The 23,144-nt window shown below is 48.1% G+C and overlaps 8 protein-coding genes across 8 annotated transcripts; 4 read left to right on the top strand and 4 right to left on the bottom strand.

Moving 5' to 3' along the window:
* Nucleotides 1–1,138: 1,138 nt before the first annotated feature.
* Nucleotides 1,139–3,154, bottom strand: lcb2 (putative serine palmitoyltransferase 2; the record flags this gene model as incomplete). The annotated part of the gene is made up of 1 exon (XM_056870307.1): nucleotides 1,139–3,154. The coding sequence occupies one exon, from the start codon at nucleotides 3,152–3,154 to the stop codon at nucleotides 1,139–1,141; it is 2,016 nt and encodes a 671-aa protein (XP_056735091.1).
* Nucleotides 3,155–4,600: 1,446 nt separating this feature from the next.
* N7487_002559 (acetoacetate--CoA ligase family protein) lies at nucleotides 4,601–6,753 on the top strand (the record flags this gene model as incomplete). Its single annotated transcript, XM_056870306.1, has 2 exons — nucleotides 4,601–4,825; nucleotides 4,900–6,753. The coding sequence occupies 2 exons, from the start codon at nucleotides 4,601–4,603 to the stop codon at nucleotides 6,751–6,753; spliced, it is 2,079 nt and encodes a 692-aa protein (XP_056735090.1).
* Nucleotides 6,754–7,216: 463 nt separating this feature from the next.
* On the top strand, nucleotides 7,217–9,041 carry N7487_002558 (mitochondrial-processing protease subunit alpha; the record flags this gene model as incomplete). Its single annotated transcript, XM_056870305.1, has 2 exons — nucleotides 7,217–7,318; nucleotides 7,389–9,041. 2 exons carry the CDS (start codon nucleotides 7,217–7,219, stop codon nucleotides 9,039–9,041), a joined length of 1,755 nt encoding a protein of 584 aa, XP_056735089.1.
* A 549-nt stretch (nucleotides 9,042–9,590) lies between these two features.
* Nucleotides 9,591–10,946, top strand: N7487_002557 (mitochondrial import receptor subunit TOM22; the record flags this gene model as incomplete). The annotated part of the gene is made up of 3 exons (XM_056870304.1): nucleotides 9,591–9,699; nucleotides 9,925–10,214; nucleotides 10,455–10,946. The coding sequence occupies 3 exons, from the start codon at nucleotides 9,591–9,593 to the stop codon at nucleotides 10,503–10,505; spliced, it is 450 nt and encodes a 149-aa protein (XP_056735088.1). The 3' UTR covers nucleotides 10,506–10,946.
* A 338-nt stretch (nucleotides 10,947–11,284) lies between these two features.
* On the bottom strand, nucleotides 11,285–13,517 carry N7487_002556 (uncharacterized protein; the record flags this gene model as incomplete). The annotated part of the gene is made up of 4 exons (XM_056870303.1): nucleotides 11,285–11,660; nucleotides 11,728–12,550; nucleotides 12,609–13,235; nucleotides 13,286–13,517. The coding sequence occupies 4 exons, from the start codon at nucleotides 13,515–13,517 to the stop codon at nucleotides 11,285–11,287; spliced, it is 2,058 nt and encodes a 685-aa protein (XP_056735087.1).
* Nucleotides 13,518–15,513: 1,996 nt separating this feature from the next.
* Nucleotides 15,514–17,266, top strand: N7487_002555 (putative MFS sugar transporter; the record flags this gene model as incomplete). The annotated part of the gene is made up of 5 exons (XM_056870302.1): nucleotides 15,514–15,551; nucleotides 15,605–15,945; nucleotides 16,003–16,240; nucleotides 16,297–16,820; nucleotides 16,881–17,266. 5 exons carry the CDS (start codon nucleotides 15,514–15,516, stop codon nucleotides 17,264–17,266), a joined length of 1,527 nt encoding a protein of 508 aa, XP_056735086.1.
* A 597-nt stretch (nucleotides 17,267–17,863) lies between these two features.
* N7487_002554 (cytochrome P450) lies at nucleotides 17,864–19,670 on the bottom strand (the record flags this gene model as incomplete). Its single annotated transcript, XM_056870301.1, has 5 exons — nucleotides 17,864–17,983; nucleotides 18,043–18,840; nucleotides 18,893–19,011; nucleotides 19,071–19,311; nucleotides 19,362–19,670. 5 exons carry the CDS (start codon nucleotides 19,668–19,670, stop codon nucleotides 17,864–17,866), a joined length of 1,587 nt encoding a protein of 528 aa, XP_056735085.1.
* A 677-nt stretch (nucleotides 19,671–20,347) lies between these two features.
* Nucleotides 20,348–22,396, bottom strand: N7487_002553 (DUF4246 domain-containing protein; the record flags this gene model as incomplete). The annotated part of the gene is made up of 1 exon (XM_056870300.1): nucleotides 20,348–22,396. One exon carries the CDS (start codon nucleotides 22,394–22,396, stop codon nucleotides 20,348–20,350), a length of 2,049 nt encoding a protein of 682 aa, XP_056735084.1.
* Nucleotides 22,397–23,144: the final 748 nt, after the last annotated feature.

Raw genomic sequence — 23,144 nt, 5'->3', positions numbered from 1 at the left:
CCCATTGGCTTAGGCAATGCTTGTCTTCATGTATCCTTCACCCTTGTCCCTTCATTCCCAATAAAAACATGAATACCAGTCAGATATAGTTCCCTGGAACCTGCTGTAGAAGGACAACATGGAATACGAATAATATCAGGAGAAGCGAAAAATATTGACAGCTATCTCAATCATGTATTATAAACATAGTAGTCGAACAAAAAAAGACATAAAAGAGACAGCCCTGGAGACATCGACAACCCATCACAAACCCAGATAGCAAATCCCTGCATCTACCAACAAAGCAAAGAGGCTCGACAAATACATGCCAAGTAACCAAGGGTAGGGAGATAACGTGTTTTGCAAAGGTGTTGCAAGGAAATAGCCATAGCCAGTCAGTGGTCCCATTTCCAATCCATATCCATATCCATATCCATATTCATCACGCAAATCCAATGATCAAGTCCTATGCTATAAACACCTCGAGGCCCTAGGAGTTGAAACAAAAATCGTCAACTCCTTGGTAAGCTGCAACGAGGAAGATAGGTTGATCACAGGCAGAAATAGAATTGAAGCCAAAAAGAAAAAGGAAAAAGAATCGAAAAGGAGCCAGCCTTTGCCCTGCGGAATGATACATGTTGTACATCGGAGCAAGCTTCCCATTGAGCATCCCAAGTTTCGATGTCTATTGGCACGGTTGTGCCGGATAGACACAGCGAGAATCGAGAGCATCGAATGGGTGAAACAGTATTAGGCAATATCTTGAGAAGAATAAGAACAGTAACAAAGAAAGTAACATGAAATACTGTATGGATGCAAACAGGAAGCAAGTATAGAACGATCATAGGGAACGGGGCATATTCATTCGTTGCTTGTTTGAATAACTCATGACCGTTTTGGTTTCTTTTCGTTGTGTTTCCCAAGTTTCCCCTTTGCTCTGCATTCTGAGAAAGTGCACTTGCTTTTATGTATCTGCCTTAGGACCAAAGTCCAACGAAAGATCACAAGAACCATAGCAACTCAGGATAAAGATCAAAAGGGCACATGGAATTTAAACCCCGGCACAGTGTGACCAGCAACAACCGTGCTTGTGAAACAAAACCCCCAAACCGAAGACTCATCTCATGTCAACCGGTAGGAGACAGAAGCCAATCTAGTACTAGAACAAGGGATTCTTAACATCCTGGACTCCGCGTCGGATGACATCCTCGACGCGCCAGCGGGGAGGGGAAATATTGTCCGAGCGCTTGCGATGCCATTCCTTCTCCAGCTCTGGTGGAGGAGCTGGCTGTTCGGCGGCAGGCAGTGCACCACCGGCGATGCCAGTAGAGAATTTCAATTGGAGGACGTTGCCAATTTCATCGCAAGCGGTCAGCACACGGTCAAGATCATCCTTGGTGTGGGCGGCAGAGACACAGAAACGAGCACGGGACGACACCAGCGGAGTGGCCGGGTAACCGACGACAACGACAGAGATTTTTCGCCGGAGCATCTCGTGCGAGAATGCAGGCATCTTGGCCGGGTTAAAGAGAAGGAGTGGAACGATCGGTGAATCGTCGTGGCCATACACTATAAAGCCAAGGCGCTTCAAACCAAGACGGAGGTACCGCGAGTTGAAAGCCAATCGCTGCAATCGCTCCTCACCCTGGCCGGGAACGAACTCACCACTGATGATGCGCAGAGCGGAAGAAATCTGGGAAAGCACTGCAGGTGCGGGAGACTCGCCGAAGTAGACACCGGGGTTGGTGGCACGAAGTTGGTCGATCATCACCTTGTCTGCGGCAATGTAGCCACCGTTGGCACCGAATGACTTTGTAAGTGTGCCCATCAGGATGTCCACCTCGGAAGTATCGATACTGAAGTAATCACAAACACCACGTCCCTTGGGACCAATAGCTCCAATGGAGTGGGCCTCATCAACGAACAGGTTGAACTTGTACCGACGCTTCAACTGCACAAGACCAGGAAGGTTACACATGGAGCCTTCCATAGAGTAGAGTCCCTCGACCACGACCAGAATCTTCTTCCAGGGACGGTGAGTGCGGGGTTGTCCCTGAGAGATAGCCTCTCGAAGTCTCAACTCCAAGTCCTTCATGTCATTGTGCTTGAACATAGCAATGGAGGCGCCAGAGAGACGAGCGCCGAAACGGATGGAGGCATGGTTCAATTCATCGGAGATCAAAAGACATCCCTTTGAGACCAAGGCGGGGAAGACAGTTGCGTTGGTGCCAAAGCCCATGGAGAAAACCATAGATGATTCTTTGCCTACAAAGTTGGCAATCAGATCCTCCACTTCGACATGTAGATCCTGTGTGCCGGACTCCGCCCGAGTGCTGGGTGCTGAAATGCCATACTTCTTGATGGTTTCTTCCGCAATATCGGCACAAGGGCCATCCGATTGAGCGAAACCCAGGTAGTTGTACGAGCTCAAATTCAGGGTGTCGGTAGTGGTACCCGTCAGGAAGAAGTGCTGGTTGTGGTCATCCGTGCCGCGATCAATAAGAGTGATGGTGCGGCCGGGAACACCGGTCACGGGGCGCTCGAAGCAGTCGTTGATACGCAATTTCAAACGACGCACGTAGAAGTTGTCGAAATCACTGTTGAGGGCGCCATAGCCATTGCGAGGCTTGAGATGACGGTAATGTTCCTCGCGGAATCGCTTGCCAAAGAAATCACGGACATGCCCGAAAGCGATTAGGATTAGGTAACTGATATAGGTGGTGAGCAGGTAATAATACGGCGGCTCGTCCATCACCGGTTCTGGGAAGACACCACCGGGGTGTCGACTGGAGTATCGGTGGCTGGGATGACCGATCGGACCAAACTGAGCATGTTGCTTGGCCAGCCGACGAGCCTCCTCAGGGGTCGGAGGCTGGAAGAGTGTTGTTGGCAACTCGTCCATGTTGGGATTATCCGCGGTGGCTGTTGATAGAGAGATCGTCGGTAGGGACAGTGATGCCAAACTTATCGGCGGAGAAGAATTGCTAGGTTGAGAATGTCCACTCTGTACAGTTTCCGTCTTGGACTTTGGCGAGGCCGAAAATAACTGAGAAAGGCGATTGGACTTGACCGTGGGGGCCTTGATGGAGCTACCGCCCTTTCCCGAAGAAGGTGAAAAGGACGGCGGGTTGGTAGAGGTATCGTTCGAAGAGTTGCTGCTAAATCGACGAGGCATCGCAGGAGGAAACAACGTAAGGTTTCGGCACGGGATTTTTTTTCTCTCTTTTCACGTCAGGATCGAGGGGCGCTTTTGAGTTGTGCGCGTACGAATTGACGATATAAGGCAGGGACTACCGGAGGTAGTTGGGAGTTGACAGTTGACGTGTTTAAGTGGGCTGTGTTCTTGGGGACTTCAGCGGTCTTCGGCGGAGTCAATAGCAACCTCAGGCAATGTGTTCAATCTGGAAAGCGCAGCCAATTAGTTGATCGTTCTGGACTAGGCATCAATGCAACACCCCTGAGCCATGCTCCATTTCCCAAAATAAACCAGACTCGGGAACAGCTCACAAGTTGCACAGAGATTGAGACGTACCGCAAGGTTGATTTGAAGCGGGAGCCGAATACTCCGAAGGGGCTTAAAAGATCGCGTGTACGTGGAATGGGGGGCAAGAGACACGAAGGGGCAAGGAGCCCTACGTTCAGATGATGTACGGACCAATCTCCGTTGCACTACGAACAGAAATAATGAAGCACCGAAACGAGTACAAGGTTGAAGAAGAAGGAGAGTCTGAGAAGGTAAATAAGAGGACCTCCGTGTTTCCCTATGCTGCGTCAAATCCATTATGCAGTGACCTCCTGGTATTAATTAAAAACACATGCATTACAATGATAATTACATCTGATTGGCTGATATTTTGTAACAAGGAGGTATTATTACCTCAATACCAAAAGGTTTTCCTTTTTTTTCCGCACTAAAATCTCGGGCCCGAGAAGGGCCCAAATCCACAAAACCTTCGGAGACCAGTCGTATCCGTACTCCGTACTCCGTAGGTGTCTAGGCATATTATCTACCTAGGTATATTGTGCTATAACTACCAAAAGGCAGAACAGGGGTCATGCTTATCCGGCATATCCGATTCAATTCCCCTTCGAACCAAAGAAGTTACATCATGTCAATTTTCAAGGTCTCTGACACCTACACATCACCATATGTGACATGAAGATCTAAGGTTTTCCAAGATGAAAACGGCACAGTGCCTGAGGCAGAATGTCACTTTCGATCCAACGTGACATCTCTCTGTGACTCCATAAAATAATATATGCCTATATCAGAGAAGCCACATAATGTCATGTCCAGGGGGGCTTTTATATGATAAATTATCTTCCCCGTAGCCGCGGGAATCGGCAACTCGATACCCGATCACTCCCGCCCCGCCATCCCCCCTGGGGTAGTTGCATATTGTGTGACTCGCTCTTGACGGGTTCAAGCTTTGACCCTAGCTGTGAAGCCCTATCAAATCCTTCAAATCTGCTAGGAAGTCTATTGCCACATTGTCTTGGGTTCTAGTGGACAATTGGATTTGTTCAATATCAGTCGTGAGTCTACGGTCTACATACTCGACACTCCAAGTTCGATTCCCTAGCTTGATCGTGTGCGCTATCGCCACAAACTCCATCAACTATGCCTCATATCGAAGTCGTTGACCCGGAGGCCAAGGAGCTCTGGCGGCCGTCCTCTCCTGAGACAACCCAGATCTATGATTTCATGACCAAAGTAAACAAGAAGTATGGCTTATCACTGAATGACTACAACGCTCTCTGGAAATGGAGTGTCTCTGAACCAGCCCAATTCTGGGAGGAAATCTGGCACTATACGAAAATCAACACTCATAATCCATACCAACAGGTGAGTAATTCTCAATCGGTCCTAGATGCATCATCTTGGACATGAGATATTCGATCCTGACCCGATCTAAATAGGTCCTTGATTCAAAAGATGTGCTATTTCCTAGACCTTCATTCTTCGAAGGCAGCACTTTGAACTTCGCTGAGAATCTTCTATATCCCGCCACCTCGCCGGATGAAGATTCCGTAGCAGTGATCGGCGCCACTGAAGCAGCCCGCGAATTCATTTCGTGGAAGGAGCTGCGAGAGCGAGTTCGGCTGTGCGCAAACGCTTTGAAAGAAGCAGGCCTGGAGACCGGTGATCGTGTCGCTGGCTTCGTAGGCAATCATGCTAATACCGTCGTGGCAATGTTGGCCGCGGCCTCAATCGGGGCATTTTGGACCGGCGTATCTCCTGACACTGGTGTGCATGCGGTATTGGAGCGCTTGAAGCAGATTCAACCTAAGATTCTCTTTGCAGACAATGGCTCCTTCTACAATGGCAAGGTGCATGGTTCACATGCCAAAGTAAGGGAGATTGTCTCTGAATTGCCAGACCTTCAGCTTTTGGTGCTCCTGATTACTACCCCGGAACTTGAAGTTAAACTAGATGACCTTCGACCTGCAAATGGGAAAGCAAAGGTCTATGATAATTTTGTGTCTGAGGTCAAGAACCCTCAGGCGCCATTGGAGTTTGCAAGCTTGAGACCGGATCATCCCGTCTATATCTTGTATTCATCCGGTACAACAGGGGCTCCCAAGCCTATTGTTCATGGGTCTCTGGGCACATTGCTGCAGCACAAGAAAGAACATCTTCTTCACTGTGATATTCGACCAGGTGATCGCTTGTTCTACTTCACAACGACAACCTGGATGATGTGGCACTGGTTGGTATCGGGCTTGGCCAGTGGAGCAACGATCGTCCTGTACGATGGTTCACCCTTCCGACCCTTTGATACTGAAGGCGGAAAGGGAGAAATGGCCATGCCGCGGCTGGTCGAAGAGCTTCAAATTACCCATTTCGGTACATCAGCTAAATACCTCTCTCTCCTCGAACAAGCTGCTTTGAACCCGCGCAAGCATGCCCACAGGCCAGTGTCGTTGAAGACCCTAAGGGCCATCTTCAGTACTGGATCTCCATTAGCACCATCGACATTCGAATACGTTTACTCCTCTTTCCACCACGACATCATGCTTGGTTCCATCACGGGTGGCACAGACATTCTCTCTCTGTTCGCTTCCGGTTGCCCTATTCTCCCGGTTTACAAAGGAGAAATCCAGTGTCGCTCTTTGGGAATGGACATATCAGTTTTCGACTATGCTGGCAATGATATCAGTGCAACAGGCGAACCCGGTGATCTTGTCTGCGTCACACCCTTCCCGGCTCAACCAGTCATGTTTTGGCCCCCAGGACCAACGGGCTTGGAAAAGTACCGGAAGAGCTACTTCGACGTGTTCGGGCCCTCAGTGTGGCACCATGGAGACTACGTGCGCTTGAACCCACAAACTGGAGGTGTGGTCATGCTAGGCCGCAGCGACGGCGTACTCAAGCCATCCGGAGTGCGATTTGGAAGTGCCGAGATTTATAATATTCTACTCAAGCATTTCGCTGACGATGTAGAAGATTCTCTTTGCATTGGTCGGAGGCGAGATGGTGTTGATTCCGATGAGACTGTCGTTCTGTTTGTCCGGCTTACTTCTGGCAACGAGTGTGGTATGCCGGCGGATCTCGCGGCACGCATTCAGTCCACCATTCGCAAGGAACTCAGTCCCCGCCATGTCCCTGGCATTATTGACGCATGTCCCGAGATTCCGGTGACTTCCAATGGCAAGAAGGTCGAGAATGCTGTCAAGCAGATTCTGTGTGGGCTTAACATCAAGATTGGTGCAAGTGTTGCGAATGCTTCATGTCTTGATTGGTATAGAAACTGGGCTTCAGAACACCCTTAGATTTTCATTTCTTTTATTACATAGAAAAATTGCCGATTCGTTTTAATTTGCTGCAGATTAAATGTTATCAACATTTTACATTTCATATCCACGTTGCCCATTCGTATATATATTTAAGCCCTGCAGGTCTTCCAAGGTTGGTCCCAGGGTAAGCGGATTTGCATCTGGGCAGCTCTGCTGCATCTAGACACGGATGGAGACAAAAAAATTCACAAAGAACACGCTTCTTGTTAAAAAAATATTAATAATATGATTGTAAAAAATCCATCCACTTCAATCTGCTATGTCACAAAAGAACATCTGGACCATCATGCAACGGATTAGCTAAGCATCTCGGATCGAGGCTCCATTACGATTCTTCGCCGACAATCCGTCCGAGCTACATCACCTCTTCCGGATATATTCGGTACACCAAGATACCCTGAATTGACCACGCCGTTGGATTTGTACAGAATTAGCCATCATGCGCCGCACAGCATTGCGGGCCATTGAGTCTGCGAAGCCATTGACACGAGCTCCTCGCGCCGTGTCAAGAAGCCTCTCTACCATCAATGACTCGGCCAAGGTAAGAGATCCTTTTGAGGTTTTGCAACATAGCGTCATATGTAACTGACAATTCATTTGTTTATTCACAGGATCCCGCCGAATTAGAACAGATCACGACACTTCCAAATGGAGTTCGCGTCGCCACGGAATCATTACCAGGTCCCTTCGCTGGTGTCGGAGTCTACGTCGATGCCGGATCTCGTTACGAAGATGAGAGCCTGCGCGGAGTCAGCCACATTATGGACCGTCTAGCATTCAAGTCTACAAAGGCGCGCACCGGAGATGAGATGCTTGAGATTCTTGAGTCCCTCGGCGGCAACATCCAGTGTGCCTCATCTCGGGAATCGTTGATGTACCAGTCGGCCAGTTTCAACTCCGCAGTTCCTACCACGCTCGGTTTGCTTGCGGAGACCATCCGCGACCCCCTCATCACCGAAGAAGAGGTTATCCAACAGCTCGCAACCGCGGAGTACGAGATTGGCGAGATTTGGGCGAAGCCGGAACTCATCCTTCCGGAATTAGTGCATATGACTGCCTATGCCGACAACACCCTTGGAAATCCGCTATTGTGCCCGGAAGAACGATTGGGCGAAATCAATAAGGCAGTGGTGGAGCGGTATAGGGAACTCTTCTTCAACCCGGATCGGATGGTGGTTGCGTTTGCCGGAGTGCCCCATGGGGAGGCTGTTAAGCTCACAGAGCAGTACTTTGGCGACATGAAGCCGAGTGACATCAGCAAGACCAAGGGTCCTATACTGTCCGGCAGTGGAATCGAAACCACACTGTCTGATTCCCAAGCGGCCGCCCACGAAGGCCAGGTGCCGACCGTTCCTTCCTTCACCCCCTCATCCACAATTAGCAGCCCGGCTGCTTCCCAAAAAACACAAAGCTCGCTCTTGTCGAAGCTTCCATTCCTCAAGAACCTCTCTTCCTCTAAGAACTCTACAGTCGAGCCTCTCCACTCATCCCTGGTTAAGCCATCCACGCTAAACCTTCGACAACCTGCTCACTACACTGGTGGGTTCATTGCCCTCCCTTCGATTCCCCCACCAGCGAGCCCCATGCTTCCTCGCCTGAGTCACATCCACCTTGCATTCGAGGCTCTCCCCATCTCCTCGCCTGATATCTATGCCCTCGCCACTCTCCAGACCCTCCTTGGTGGTGGTGGCTCATTCTCAGCTGGTGGCCCTGGAAAGGGTATGTACTCGCGACTCTACACTAACGTGCTGAACCAGCACGGTTGGGTCGAGAGCTGCATTGCTTTCAACCACAGCTACACCGATAGTGGAATCTTTGGAATTTCCGCATCCTGCAGCCCCACCCGGATCACAGAGATGGTCGAGGTCATGTGCCGTGAACTCCAGTCCTTGACTTTGGATACTGGCTACAGCTCTCTGCAAGCGCAGGAAGTCAACCGTGCGAAGAACCAGCTCCGTTCATCGCTGCTCATGAACCTCGAGTCTCGCATGGTCGAGCTCGAGGATCTTGGACGCCAGGTGCAGGTTCACGGACGCAAGGTCAGTGTCCGGGAGATGTGCGAGCAGATTGAGGCCCTCACTGTCGAGGACCTCCGCCGTGTGGCTCGCAAGGTCTTCGGTGGCCAGGTCGAAAACGAGGGCAAGGGCACTGGTAAGCCTACTGTTGTGTTGCAGGAGGGCGAGTTGGAAGGTTATAAGCTCCGGAGCTTCCCCTGGGAGGAGATCCAAGAGCGCATTGCCCGGTGGAAGCTTGGCCGACGGTAAATAGATGATTCTATGCCTCTGGGCTCGCGTGGATATGTCGAACATAAAGATGTGGTGATATGGTCACATCTAGAGGATAATCTGTAATTATAGACTATGGCCAGCATTTCGACTCTGTAGAATACACCTCTCTTTCTCTTTCAGGCTTTATATGAACACCTAGCCTTTCTCAACTTATCTTTTCTATTTATCTTTTCATCCTTGGTTATTTGTACAGTTCATGCTTTTTACCGCCTTCGTATAATACATTTTGAAAGACACCCAAGAAGATATTCAAAAAGATATCTATAAAATAGACATAAAAAATAATATCCAAAACACGTCGGTGACCACTCTTAATACAACGTCCCTGATATTGTCTTGGCCAAATATTCTTGTAAACATCAGTTCGCAAGATCACCAAAAAAACAAATGACATCGTTGTCGGTGGGTCCAAGCTCTTCGCCGCTTTTCGGCAAAAAAGTCGGAGCGAAACCAGAGCGTCCTCCCATCATTCAACCATCACCTCCAACTAGACCCCCTTCGACACTCCCATCCAAACCGCCCAAAATGGTCAAGCTTACTGAAGTCGAAGACGAGCACTTCACCGACAAGCCTACTGCCACCAAGAACGACGCTCTCCTGGTCTCCGATGATGAGGATGACTACTCAGACACTGGTTAGTACCGAATCCCGAACGCCCATACCCGGAACTTGCATCGCGCCATTGTCATTTGCATGGGGAATTGCCTCTATGGGAGTATAATTTGCTCCCTGAGTACCCTCATATCCCAGTCCCTATCCCAAACCCCCAACGACGCGACCTCGAAACCCCAGAAATGAACCCATTAGTCGCAAATAAACATCAAGACCCTTATCTGACATGGACATGAATGGAAAACAGACTCTGAGATCTCCGACGATGAGGATGTCGACCTTGAGGCCGAGACGCTCTACGAGCGTGTCGCCGCTCTGAAAGACATGATTCCTCCCTCCGCCCGCCGCACTGTCTCCAACACCGTCTCTTCCATCACAGACCTCACCAAGGCCAGCTTCTCATTCAGCGGCAAGGCCCTTTGGATTATCAGCACCAGTGCTTTCCTGCTCGGTGTGCCATTCGCCTTGGCCTACGCCGAGGAGGAGCAGTACATCCAGATGGAGCGCGAGCAGGGAATGATCAAGGGAGCTAACGAGGTACGTGTCCTGTGTTTTCTTCTGTTTTGTTTCCTTGGTTTTATCAGATTGCTACAATTATCTCAATCCCCGATTTGTGCTGTCATTCGCACAATTGACACCGTGTACATTGCCTCGGGTATTGGTATCTCGGCAATCTTCAAAACCACTTCTTTTTCCTCAACGCTATCATCACATGCTATTTTCGCGCTCTTCAGCCAGTCCTTGAAAACTTATACTGATTATAATTCCTACTTGCAGATGCTCACCCCCGGCACCGAAACCGAGAAGGTGGCTCAACCCACTCTGTAAATTAATACCACTTCGGAAAGCAGAGAGATTGGCAAATGATCCAGCGATACCATTATCGACCACGAGACTTGGTTTATGCAAACAGCATACCCAAGCAGATGTCGACGCGATCCTGTTACATCCTGCCAATCACCCTTTTTTTTTGGTCAGATCTCAAAATACAGGACTACAAGCACACGGAAAGAGTTGGTTTCCCGATTCACTTCTTGTCTTGACTTGTTCGGATCTTTGTTATACTTCTTGTCTTTTTACTTCCTTTTTTATCTCGCATCTCCCATGCTTTCTGACATTTTGGCTCCGGCAGCTTATGCATGCATGTATTTGTACAACCCCAATCATCTTTCTTCCTGTTTCTCTATACACCTTTTATTCTTCTCTCCCCATGTGCATGTCCAGGTAATGAAAACGGATGGGTTTGGTTATATTCTTTGCATTCTGTAGTCCTAGTCTCTCTACGGGGACTAGAGAAAGAAGGCCGACGATTACCTAAAACGGCATTGAATGTAGATATCAAGTAGGCTCTTTTGTGAAGATGGTCTCTCGAAATGGCCAGCTTGCCATTGCTATGCTAAGCCCACACGTCCTTACCATCGTAGGCTATGTATGTAGCTAAGCTGATCGGAACGCATGAGTAGGAATATGCAAAAAAAAGGGTATCATTGTGAAAGCTCAAGCAACCGGACAAAGTCCACAAGAGGAAAGCAGTGTCATGAAACTAGTTACAAGGGTCGTAGTCTTCATGGGAGCTCATGATAAAGCCATTATTCGAAGATAAATACTTACCCTCGGGTGAAATGGCTCTTGGATATGATCATTTCATCATCCGTGGATAGACTAAATACAAGAACAGGCCTGATTAGCATCATGGAAACCCCGGAATCAATCAAACAACAATCACATACCTCTTTCTCACGAGCAGACTTAAGATTAATGTGGAAGTCTCGCCAAAGCTTATCGACTTCACCAGTTCCAGTCATGCTATCGAGAACATCATTTGCATTTCGCGTCTTCCGCTTGATGCTCAAATCATTTCGTCGCAAGATCTCGTCGTCATCCATGTGACCCGTACGCTCGAGGAAGTCGATAACCCATTCATTGAGATGGTAGCGCCAGTGGGTGAGGGTGTGGGCGAGCTGGGCTCTCGCCTTGCATTGTCTGTTGAAACAAAAGGATGCGGTCAGAGGGTGAGTTCGATCGAAACGGTTGTCTAAATGAAACTTACTTTCCTAGGAAATAACGGACATTCTCGGGAGGAAGGACATGGCCATCCCGGTCCCGTTCCTTTCCATCATCGTCCTTCTTAGAATCCTCATCGCTATCGTCGCTGTCATCATTCTCATCTTCCAGTGGCTCCAAGGTCTGTAGGGAATACGCTTTCCCGTAGAGCTTTACATCACTGGACGCAGGATGTCCAGAGCGTCTGCAAGCATCACAGGGATGATTCTCCTCTGTGGGGAAGGCGGCGATTTCAATGTGTGGTCGGGCCTGGAGGGCATAGACAAAACTGGGGTTCCAGACTGAGGAGATCAGCTGTGAACCCGCCCGACCCTTGACTTCATCTTCCAGTTTCATGAATGCCATCTTGTACATGTCGTCAGAGCGAGGGAAGGCCGGGTTTAGTTTGTTTTGCACCATCCAGCCGATGACGTCGCGGAAGTATTCCTTCGGCTGCTTATATGCATGTCGTGTGAACTCGAAGGGGATCTCTTCGGTGGGCACACCGAGATCGTTCGTCTCGTCGTCAAGAACAAAGTCGTCTTCGTACCGGTCAAGGTTCTCGTTGGGGTCGATGGCTGATTCTATGTCGCTGTCATCGTTGTTATGTCGCCAGAGACCACGACCAGCGGGGCTAGCATCGCTGCCGGGTTGTTTAATCTCTTGCACGTCTTCATCATCTTCGTCTTCTTCATCATCATCTTCTTCTTCGTCATCCTCTTCCTCATCTTTCACACCAGCCCGTCTGCGTCGGAGGGCTTCAAGATGCTTCATTCTCTTGTCTCGGGCAGATTCGACATTCCGGCCGCGAGTTCGACTTTTCTTAACAACTGCGCATGATTGGTATCAGCATGAATACACGAGCCTCGTGCGCTAATTGATTCCTACCTGAATCCTGAAGGTCCTCCAAATCCTCTGCGATATCAAGTCTGGCCTGTTTCGAGATGTGGCGGGGAGTCTGGGGAGCCTGCGGAGTGTTTTTTTCCTGTCCACGTCGGAGCCTCTTTATTGGCGAGGACGCCAATGGTTCGTCCGAGTCATCGTCGTCACTTTTAGACATAGCGGCTGGCCTTGCTAACCTGCGCCTCTTAGCGGTCGAAGGAGCTATTGACTCGTTTGAATCATCGTCGCTGAGTATAACAGGCGAGCTTGAAGAACGGCCACCTCGGGTAGACCTGCGCCGCTTGGCGACCGAAGAAGCCACTGGCTCGTCTGAGTCGCTGGAGTCAATCGGCGGGCTTGCGGCCTTTCGCTTGAGTGTTTGGCGCGGCTGGGATAGCTCCTCCGAATCAGAACCATCTGTGCTCTCAGCCTGTTTCTTTGAGAATTGTAAGGGTCGTTGTGATTTCCGGGCGTGGGATTTCTTCGCATCTTGGAGGTTATCGAGCTTTGATGGGCTGTGGATCAACACCTCGAGGTTATCAGGTAGCGCGGCTTGCTTTCTCTTCTGGGAGGCGGGGATGATAGGTTCGTCTAGTGATTCATTGTCCGATTGAGCTTCTACAAACAGTTTGTCTCTTGAATTTTAGCTTTCTGGTTGTATCGAGGGGAGAGCATCACCGTACTTGCAGGTTTGGACCTTGTCTTGGTGGGGAGCTTCTGCCGTTTCTTCTCGGGTGAAGTCTGCGGCTTGCTTTTGGAGGTCTTTGGAGGACGGTATGTGCCCAAGCCTGGGTTGTCGTATGTGAGGGTCGCATATCGATTGCTTTGCTCCAGACCCGCATCCGCTGAGGGTGTAGCGGTTGAAGTAGCAAAGGCAAGTCGCGTCTGCTTTTTCTTCGATTTGCGGGGTGGCATTGTGAGTTGTCAAAATGATAGAGAAGGTTGGATTGGAAGACGGAGTGTTGTGTTCATATAGCTAGATATGTCATAGCAAAGTCAAAGAAAAAGAAATATGTTCAAAGAAGAGTAAAGCTGGAGTCTGCCAGATCAAAGTGGGACCTTCGCCGTCGCGGATTGCGCGTTGGGAAAATCACGAGAACACGTGATCTATATACTTAAAAGATCAAATCACCTTGGAGAGCCCTGGAAGCGATCTTTGAGAAATATATTCTTATGCTAAAGATGTATTCGCCAGGTTTCCTTGTGCTTTGGAGGAAAAGGGTGGTTGTCTTGAAGGAGCATCACTGAAGGTGGAAGTGAGAGAACTACCCTTGCAGTACATGGTGTATATGGTAACTGCCAAATTTCCAGATCGGAAAGCAAATGGAATAGTTGATCAGAATCTTGGAAATATCTTTGAATATGTTACATTGACACTTTAACCAGGGTGTTATATACTGCAGCTGTGCGGCATGATTTGAACAAGCCGGACCCTATGCAATTATCCATAGAAGGCAGATTCGTCTGTTCTTATAGAAACAAAACAAAGACCAAAGGTATTCAATATATAAGAATACCTGGTCACTGATACGGCCTTGTTTCTTTTGTTTTTGCTGGTCTTTTTCAAAGTCTTCTTGGATGTCTCGGATTTTCTTTTTTGGACGCCCCTTTTGTAGATCCGTTCTCCTTATAGGGTTTATAGCTAGGAGGATAAGAAGAATTAGCCATAAAATATGGAATACGGCCATGAAAAGGTTTAAAACACGTAAAACGACTTTTCCAAGTACAACATGCGATTGGGGCTTCTCTAATATGTGTGCCGCTCTGTGTATTTCCGAAAGATCTCCTTTGTATAGGTCCGATACTCAATGGATCTTTCTACTTAAATCTTGTTTCCTCCCCCGCTAGCCTATTGTGAAAAGAAATTTGAAGGAATTTTTTTACTCCTTGGTTTTATGTCTTTAGTCTATTTCTACATTTGTAGTTTGAAGACCAGCTAGTTAACTAGTTAGTTATGTAGTGATCCATGTAGCACATGTTGCCTTCTGATCCTCGGTTAAACTCGGCATTCATAGGAGGAAACATTGTAGCAGATAAGTACATATAGCCTAAAATACAACCCTGGAAGATGCTAAAAGAAAAAAAAAAAAAAAAAAAAAAGGAATCAAAACACCCCTGTAATATCAACAGGATATACGGAGTACAAAGTAGTAATAAAATGCTGCCCTAACTCTACTAAGGATAAGGATAAAGCCAGCCCTATCTCCAGGTTAAAAGAAGCATCGAAATCCAGTCGTCTATTATTTCTTATTTGGTTAGTTTAGCGCCATTGTCGAGTGTCTTAAATCTACATGCTGCAATCCTTCACCATTTACCCTATTGGTGGACTTTGGCTTTCTCCTAAGCCACTGTCATCCAACCCCCGATTCGTGGAAACTCCCCCAACTTCATCTCGCCGGAACGAAAGCTTGAAAAATATCCTCGAACCCCAGATCCCTATTACCCCAGGTCCAGCTAGCGCATTTGAAAAAGCTCCAAACCAATGAGAAATCGAATGGGGTGTGAGATATGCTCTACTCATGTGCCATTGACTCCAGACACCCCACCACTCAGCGATCATGGAGACAAGGGCTCCCCGTTATCTAAATGCCAAAATATGCTTAGCGTGTCCGGGGTTGTGAATTCTGGGGATGGTCTGATCCACCCGTGGCGTTTCTCTGTTCACATGGGCTGGGGTTGCAGCTCCGTCCCCGGAATGCCCTTATCCTTTCTTCCTGTCTTATATAGCTGCAGCCTCCGCCCACTCAGGTGTAACCCGTGGAGTTTAGCTCATCTTTAACTGTTCTCTCATCTTACCAGAGGGCTACTGTCACTTCCTGCTTTCTTAAATAAACTTGTGGAGTGTGGTACTATCGATCTGGTAAAGATCGTCAACCTCACTGTCAAACAAGTCCGGTCTCATCCCATCAAAATGGGCCTTTTAATGACCCGCAAGAGAGCGTACAATTGGTTAGTACACAATCATCTACCTCCGAAGAACATATTATAATCCGACTTTCTAGGTACATCTCTTGCGTTGCAGCATCATGCATGGTGCTCTATGGCTACGATGCCTCTGTGTTCAACTCCGTCCAGGGTTCCAAGAATTGGCTAGCTTGGATGAACAACCCAAATGCGAACACGATAGGCTCAATTAATACAGCATACACGGTCGGTGCTATCTTTGGTGGTTTCTTCCTGGGAGGACCGTGTGCAGACTTCCTAGGCCGCAAGCTTGGAATGGGCATTGGTTGTATTTTGGTCGTTGTTGCCACCTTTATGCAAACCTTCGCTCCTCGCCACGATCTTGCTTGCTTCCTTGCAGGTAGATGTATCATTGGTATTGGTCAGGGTATTGCATTGAGTACGTCTTGTTGGTCGCGTGGTGTCAATGGCATGAGCTAATAGAGTTACTTCGCAGCTGCTGGCCCTATCTACATTGGTGAACTGGCTCCGCCAGAGATCCGCGGTAAGATCATGACTTTCTGGCAGATGTTCTACTCTGTTGGATCATTCATCTGCTTCTGGATCAACTTTGCCTGCACCAAAAATGTTCCTAAGCTGGGCGAGTGGGACTGGAAGTTGGTTGTCATTTTCCAGCTTTTGGTTCCTGTTTTGATCCTTGTCCTTCTGCCGACTATCCCCGGCAGCCCTCGTTGGTAAGTCGCTTTTGGTAGTTTCCCCATTGGACGCAAGCAATTCTGACAATAACTAGGTACATTCAGAGAGGCAACAAGATTGAGAAGGCTCGCGAAGCCCTGCGAAAAGTTCGCGATACCGAGGAGGAAGTCGAACAAGAGCTGTTGGAGATTCGCGAGGCCATCGAATACGAGAGGGAGGCCATCTCTAGCAATTACTCTGCTCTCTGGAAGGACAAGTCTCTGCGCAAGCGCATGGCTCTGGCTCTGGTCCTCAATGCCGGCCAACAGATCACCGGACAAGGCTCGCTCAACTCGTACTCTACCAAGATCTACCAGAAGGTGTTTACCAGCGACAGTCAGATTGCTCTGATCAACGCACTTAACGCCACCTTTGGAATTTTCTTCACCCTGAATGCTGTCTGGATTATTGATCGTTTCGGAAGAAAGTTCCTTCTGATTGTCGGTGGTATTGGCATGGGTCTCTGCATGATTATTGTCTCTGCAGTCGAAACAGAAACACCACAACTCGCCAACGGAGCCAAGTCAGAACCAGTTGGAATATCGATTGTGTTCCTTATGTTCCTGTTCATCTTCTTCTGTAAGTTCCATCTACTCACCATCTCCCCGCAAATGAAACTCTACTAACATCATTTCTTAGACAAACCATCTTGGGGCGCAACAGTATGGATCTGGACGTCCGAAATTTTCTCAATGAACGTCCGCGCCCAGGCCGTGGGTATGGCATCGCAGACGCAGAATGTCGCCAACGCTATTGTGCAGCAATTCTTCCCTATTTTCCTCGACAATGAGGGTTTCTATGCCTTCTACATGTTTGCTGGTATCAACTTCCTACTTGCCATCTTCGTTTGGTTCCTCATTCCGGAGACCAAGCAGGTTCCTCTCGAGGAGATTGATATTCTGTTCGGTGGTGCCAACCACGTTGCTCAGGGAGAGGAGGTGCTGGCACACCAGAAGGGAGTTCAGATGAGCCACGAAGGAGGCGAAAAACCTGAGACTGTTACTGTGGAGCATGCTCAGAAGTAGGTGACTTGTGTCTATGCCATGATTTTGATATACCAATTGCGGTGTTTGTGTCTGAAAATTTAATAAGCGACACGATATATACTTTTGTTTAGCAGGTAGTCTCTAATGTAAGTGCGCCGAGCGCGCCTTATGAAGCCCGTTTAGTACTTGAGATTCTTATTAGGTATATCATGTTTAAATAAGTGACAAGTAAAAAGTACACATACACCGAATTTTAGGCCGCACGAGTTGGCTTTCCCTTTCCACTTTAGTGCTCACCCTTGCCGCTTTTCATCCACCGAGCCCTGGAGCATCTGTGGACGACCTTATTATTACATATGCCAAGGATGTGCCTACCTGGGTGCCTAGGTGCTCGCTGAGCGTCACCTATGACCTGAGCAAACCTTGGAAGCGGAGAGCAGCTAAGTCAGCAGCTCACCTCAATATAATGCACCAAGCTAGCCCCGTCCATATGCAGTCTTTCAGACAATGACCATTATGGAGCTGAAAAAGTATACTTAGAGAGAGGATCAGACAGAAGAGGGTGATGATTCTATGAAGTGTTTAGCCGGAGCATCCAACAACGGCAACTGATGCTGAATGCTAAATGCTAGCATATCAGACATACACAGGCTCGAAATCTAGTCTGTTATGACGTATTATCACATCCATGTGCTTCTGTCGCACAAACCAGGCATTGAAAGTCTCCCATTTCTTGTTGATGTCTTCAAGCTCGATCTGTGTTTGACTTCAGTTACGGTCTTTGTCATTGTAATTTAATCAAAGCGGAAACTTACCTGGTACTTCAGGAACAGTGAAGGTATCAACTTATAAATCTCCAACAGGCTGATATTCTTTCCAATGCAAGTCCTCGGGCCGGCCCCGAAAGTGAAATTGGCCCGAAGCATCTGCTGCCTGCGGGTCTGATATTGACTGTCAGATTCATGATCTGCTTGTAGCCATCGCTCTGGGATAAACGAGTTCACATCGTCTCCAAAGACCGAATGGCGATGGATGATCCATGGGTTGGCGCCGACAATCGTCCCTGCTGGTAGGAAGGGCCCACCATTCGGAAGCTGGAGCCCTTCAGCAGGGACTATTCGCTCCAGAATGAGCCCTATAGCGGGGTGTAGGCGGAGGGCCTCTTTGATGACAGCGTCGAGATAAGGCAGTTGCTCCTGGCTCTGTTTCCACGAGACCGGTAACGAAATTCTTTCTGCTTGGTAGGCAGTGTTGAGCTCCTGATGAAGCTTCGCTTTGACCCGGGGACTTTTCAGCGTGTAGTAGAGGATGGCCCTTAGCGAAATTGCAGTTGTGTCTGAACCCGCGTTCATATTGGCAACTGTATAGGAGAAGACCTGGTGATCGTTTACGACCTCAGGATATTGCTCTTTTGCCTCCAAAAACCGAAAGAGAAAGTCTTTCCGTGGCTGTGCACAGGTATTTTTAGGAGAATGCAATGTCTTCGACTGCTTTAGCCTTTCGTCTAGCCGGGCACGCGCGAAACGAGCGATAGCCCCAGTAGAACCTCCCTGAATGAACTGCCTAAGAGGGTTTTTAATCAAGACGTAATCCAACCATGGCATTTGGCCAACCTAATGATATTTAGTATGTTAGGCCAGTTAGTATCTCATTGATAAAACTCACCTTGCCAGAATAATCGAGTATCTTCTCGAGGGCAGCAATGATCCCATCTATATCTCTCCCTCGTTCCAGAAATCCGAGCGGCTTGCTAAATGTCAATTCGCCAATGACATCGAATGCGTCTGTTCTCATGGTGAGCTTCTCCAAACCCTTTACTGAATATAATCACAAGTCCACGTACAATATTGCAGCCACGTTGCAATATCACACACTTGATTATGAGCCACAAACCCATCCAATCTTTTAAATAGAGTATGAATTGTGGTGTCCACAAACGGCTCAAACTCCTTCAGCGTACTCATAGAGTATGCAGCGGAGATAGGTCGCTTAATTGCCGCGTGAAAACTTTCATCTGTAGTCGTGAAGAGGGTCGATGCCGGTTTGCCTTTAGATAACTGCTGTTGTACCTTGTAGAAGTCGGTCTAGAAATTTGTCAATTTTAATAGGACTCCACTTAATCAGTATTACTCACTTTTTTATAGCCTTTGTTGATCCCATATATTATTTTCAGTGCATCCAGATTCCACACGCTCACTACATTCGGGCCCAGTCGTACATAATCCCCGTGTGTCCGGTGTAGATTGTATAATGTTGCCTCTGCACCTCCATTTGCAACGTCGAAGAATCTCCAGATGTTGGAGATTTTCGCCAAGAAAGGACCTGGCACGACACACACTCCCGGCGTAAGATAGTTGCGAGTGAAATGGATTATGACAAGGAGGAGAACAACAATGAATATATGCTGCGCCGAAAAGGCCACCAAGTCAGATATCATTGCCATGACGGACGTCTTGTTCATGAACCCTCAGGATTAGCTTGATACGGAATCTTTCCATTCGTCTTCACTTTATTTATACGTTTGAATACGTAGAGCCCTAACCTGTCTCTTCTCTAGGCAAGAGCCAAAGCCCTAGGCCCTAGCATCCTTATCTCCCCGTGGTTTGTGTCCAGGTGTGTAGAAAAAGGTTAAATAGTCGCGGAATACTTCCGTTCCTAGTATCACACATATTGTCAGCAACTAACATCAGGAGGCTTCTTCTTAGAGATATGGAGAGAGTATAGTCATCAGAAACGCGAGGTCATCAAAAGACAACCTTTTGTCGATAAAAAAAAACATTATCCGGATTCACGTTCACCCCATACATCTATCTTCATCTCTACCAACCACTAGATGATCGCACTTCGCAGAAAGGCCCAAGGCTTTTGCCGATCGGGACAAGGCATGTTTCTCTGGAACAATGGAACTGCCGACCTAAAATGACTTTGAGAGCCGTTCGTGAGTGGTTTGAGCCGATGTAATCTGTGGGAGGGATTTTGAAAGCCATATTGACAAATAGCTAGGAATTAGGCTCTTCATACATACCATAGTAGGTTCCAGTTATCCACATATTTAGTTCCTGCATATTGACCACTGCGTTTCTTTTAGCTACTAGATTGATATCTTGAGTTCCGCTGTATTCAAATGAGGTGATCTTCCGAATACGTGTGACACATATTTCCAGTTTTGAGGAAATCCTTGCTTATTTTGTCTCTCTCCTGCCTCATTTGGTTTCGAACCTCAACCGCCTCCGCAAGTCTCATTGAATCATCCTCCCCTACGGTCTTTATTGATTGTGAAGTGTCAACCCAGCTTGGGTCCTGGGGTGGCACATTTTGAGTTGAGCAGATTCGATAATGCGGGTCTACCAACCACAAAGTTGCAAATCGAAGGTACCCCGGCCGCAGTGGATCTGCGAGACTGAAAGGCTCGGCCTTAGACCGCACTGTACCTGGCCAAGCAATAACTTGCCCATTCCGTGAAATCGGGATAGATCCCATGGTTTGTAGAGCATCCAGGGAGTCAGGATCATCGCTGTCCCATTGCCACCCAGGAACATCAAAAAGTCGATCCATAACCTCAAAGTACGCAATGTTGTAATCATAGCTATAGATCTTCGTCTCTTGCTGGAATGAAACCTTTGCATCTTTGATGTTCTGTATATCAAAGTAGCATGTAGCTGTGGAAACGATGTGCTCATTGAGAATGCCAGTAACGTTGTGATGGGAATCACCAGCATACAAAGGCTGTTCTGGGGTGAGCTCAATAGTTGACACTCGAACTATGATTTGCAGGCCCTCAAACTGATCTTGGAGAGATACAGAGTAGTACTGGTGATCTGGATCAGGAATTGGGGGAGGTTCATTAGGCTCGGTCCATCTGGGCATGATCGCGCGGCCAGTATTTTCACCAGTCTTCCATTCATCGTATGTGAAGGAGATCCCTGGTTCAACGCCTCTCACAGCAAACAAGCGCTTACCCTTTGCGAGCACTAATTCTTGCAGTGCTTCGAAAGAATTCCATTGCCATGGCTGCATGCTAGCGAGAAGATCATGGTACCCAGAGTCAGGCCATATGCGGTATCGCTTCTCCTGCTCGGGGAGACTAAGATATTCTCTTACTCGGGATCGAACCTCATGCCATTCTTCTTCTGTGATTGGTAATTTTTGTCTCCTCACGTTGCCCAGGTAATAATATATCTTTGGATACCATTCATAGCCTTCCACTTCAAAGTCATAAGTCCTGATTCGAATTGGTGTCCGACCTTGATCTCCAAAGATAAGCATTTCGTTCCACGGTTGCATGGCGACCGAAATAAGCCCTTCGAGCACTTTGTATATGCCCCTTTCCTTTGGATGCACACCATTGATATAGGAGGTGATTTTAGCGCCTCCTTGCTTGTTCAAAGCAACCTCACAGGGAAGACATTGAAAGACATTGGACCAGTATCTTCGCTTTCCATGATACCGCTGATCCCTCTTGTCTCTTCCTTTTCTCTCTTTGAACTGCATCTCGTACTGTCTATCGGTTTGTTTCTCGGGAATTGGAGCAATCTGGGACTCCGATGGTGTCCAGGACTCAGGTCTCTCCAGATCAACTTTGCCCCCGTCGGCAAGGACTCGAGTGCGGCCATAAACGAGAGGATACATGAAGGGATCAACCACATGTCGAACTGGACTTTCAGAATCACTCCCAGGAGTATCATCTGAGGCACAAGACGGACCGGATCTCAATTGCGAAAAAAGTGGCGACATGGATTCGCGAAGCTCTTTGAGAAGATCGTCATGAACTTGAGACTTGATGACTCGTGAGTCCGCATCAAACACAGCAACATATCCCGTGCGTTTGAAATCAACCGCTTTGTCTCGCAGCTCCTTGACACACCACTGCCATGAGGGTTCATCGAGATCAAAGACCGAAACGGCGTGCTGATGCCATTTTTCCAGTGTCTGCGGGTCCTCGGTCTTGTTTTCCCAGTCCAGCTGTTCTGTGACATACGACATGAGCTGCAGCATGGAAAGCTCTCGTAGAAATAACTGGGGACTTTGTCTCCAATCGGCAATCCCATGTGCAAAGCGATTGTCTTTTGAATGCTCATAGAACAGGGGTACACCATTGAAACCAGGCACCCGCAAGGGGCCGGTGCCACTGTTGTCCAGGTTAATAGGAGAAGGGTCTGGCTGAATCATCCCTGAGTTGCAGCGAGATGAATAAAAGGGGAGTTGGGTCGTTCTAGCGCGACTAGGTAGTCGGGGATGCAAGTGAAACCGTCGGAGGATGGTAGCCATTGAGAAAGGGCGATCAATTTGAGATTGCTGCCATAAGAGGTGAAAAGCGCAAAGAGATGGAGAGAGAGAGAGAGAGAGAGAGCAAAACGTGGACCTTGACTAGGATCAAGTGGGCCAAGTGAGTGGTAATTTTGATACAGGGCGTGTACAGGAGCGTCCGGATCTCCGGGTCTGGGCGCGGACGCTAAGCTTATCTATGGCTTATTTAGCTTATTTAGCTCGATTGTGAAATAAACTATTGCTTCACCACCCGCGGAATTCCGGAAATTGACCACGATCCTTCATGGAATCGAGACAAAAAATGAACCCGGAAATTGCCCGACAAAACGCCATCATCACATCAATGTTTGACCCTTCCATATTTACTCAACACTGGCAGTGCTCCGGTGGCCATTCTTGGTATGCTGCTGGGCTTTGACAGCGGCTCTGCAGTTGGCAAAATCAGCGATGAATCATTGGGAGCCCTTAAATACGATTCTCTCGCTGCCGCTCGGCGTGAAATGAAAAGTGCTGAGATACAGGAGTTTGGGCTTGTATTTGAAGAGAAGATGAATCGAGTTAGTTCTATTGTTAGCAAGTGCTTGAGACGTTGAGCTTTCAAGTCATGCAGCTACCAATTGTACCCATACATTGTTTTCCAAAACATCCC

The sequence above is a fragment of the Penicillium crustosum genome (assembly GCF_028827405.1).
Source record: "Penicillium crustosum strain IBT 35664 chromosome Unknown utg000001l_segment0_segment0, whole genome shotgun sequence".
Classification (NCBI taxonomy): domain Eukaryota; kingdom Fungi; phylum Ascomycota; class Eurotiomycetes; order Eurotiales; family Aspergillaceae; genus Penicillium; species Penicillium crustosum.
This window is presented reverse-complemented; position numbering and strand designations above follow the sequence as displayed.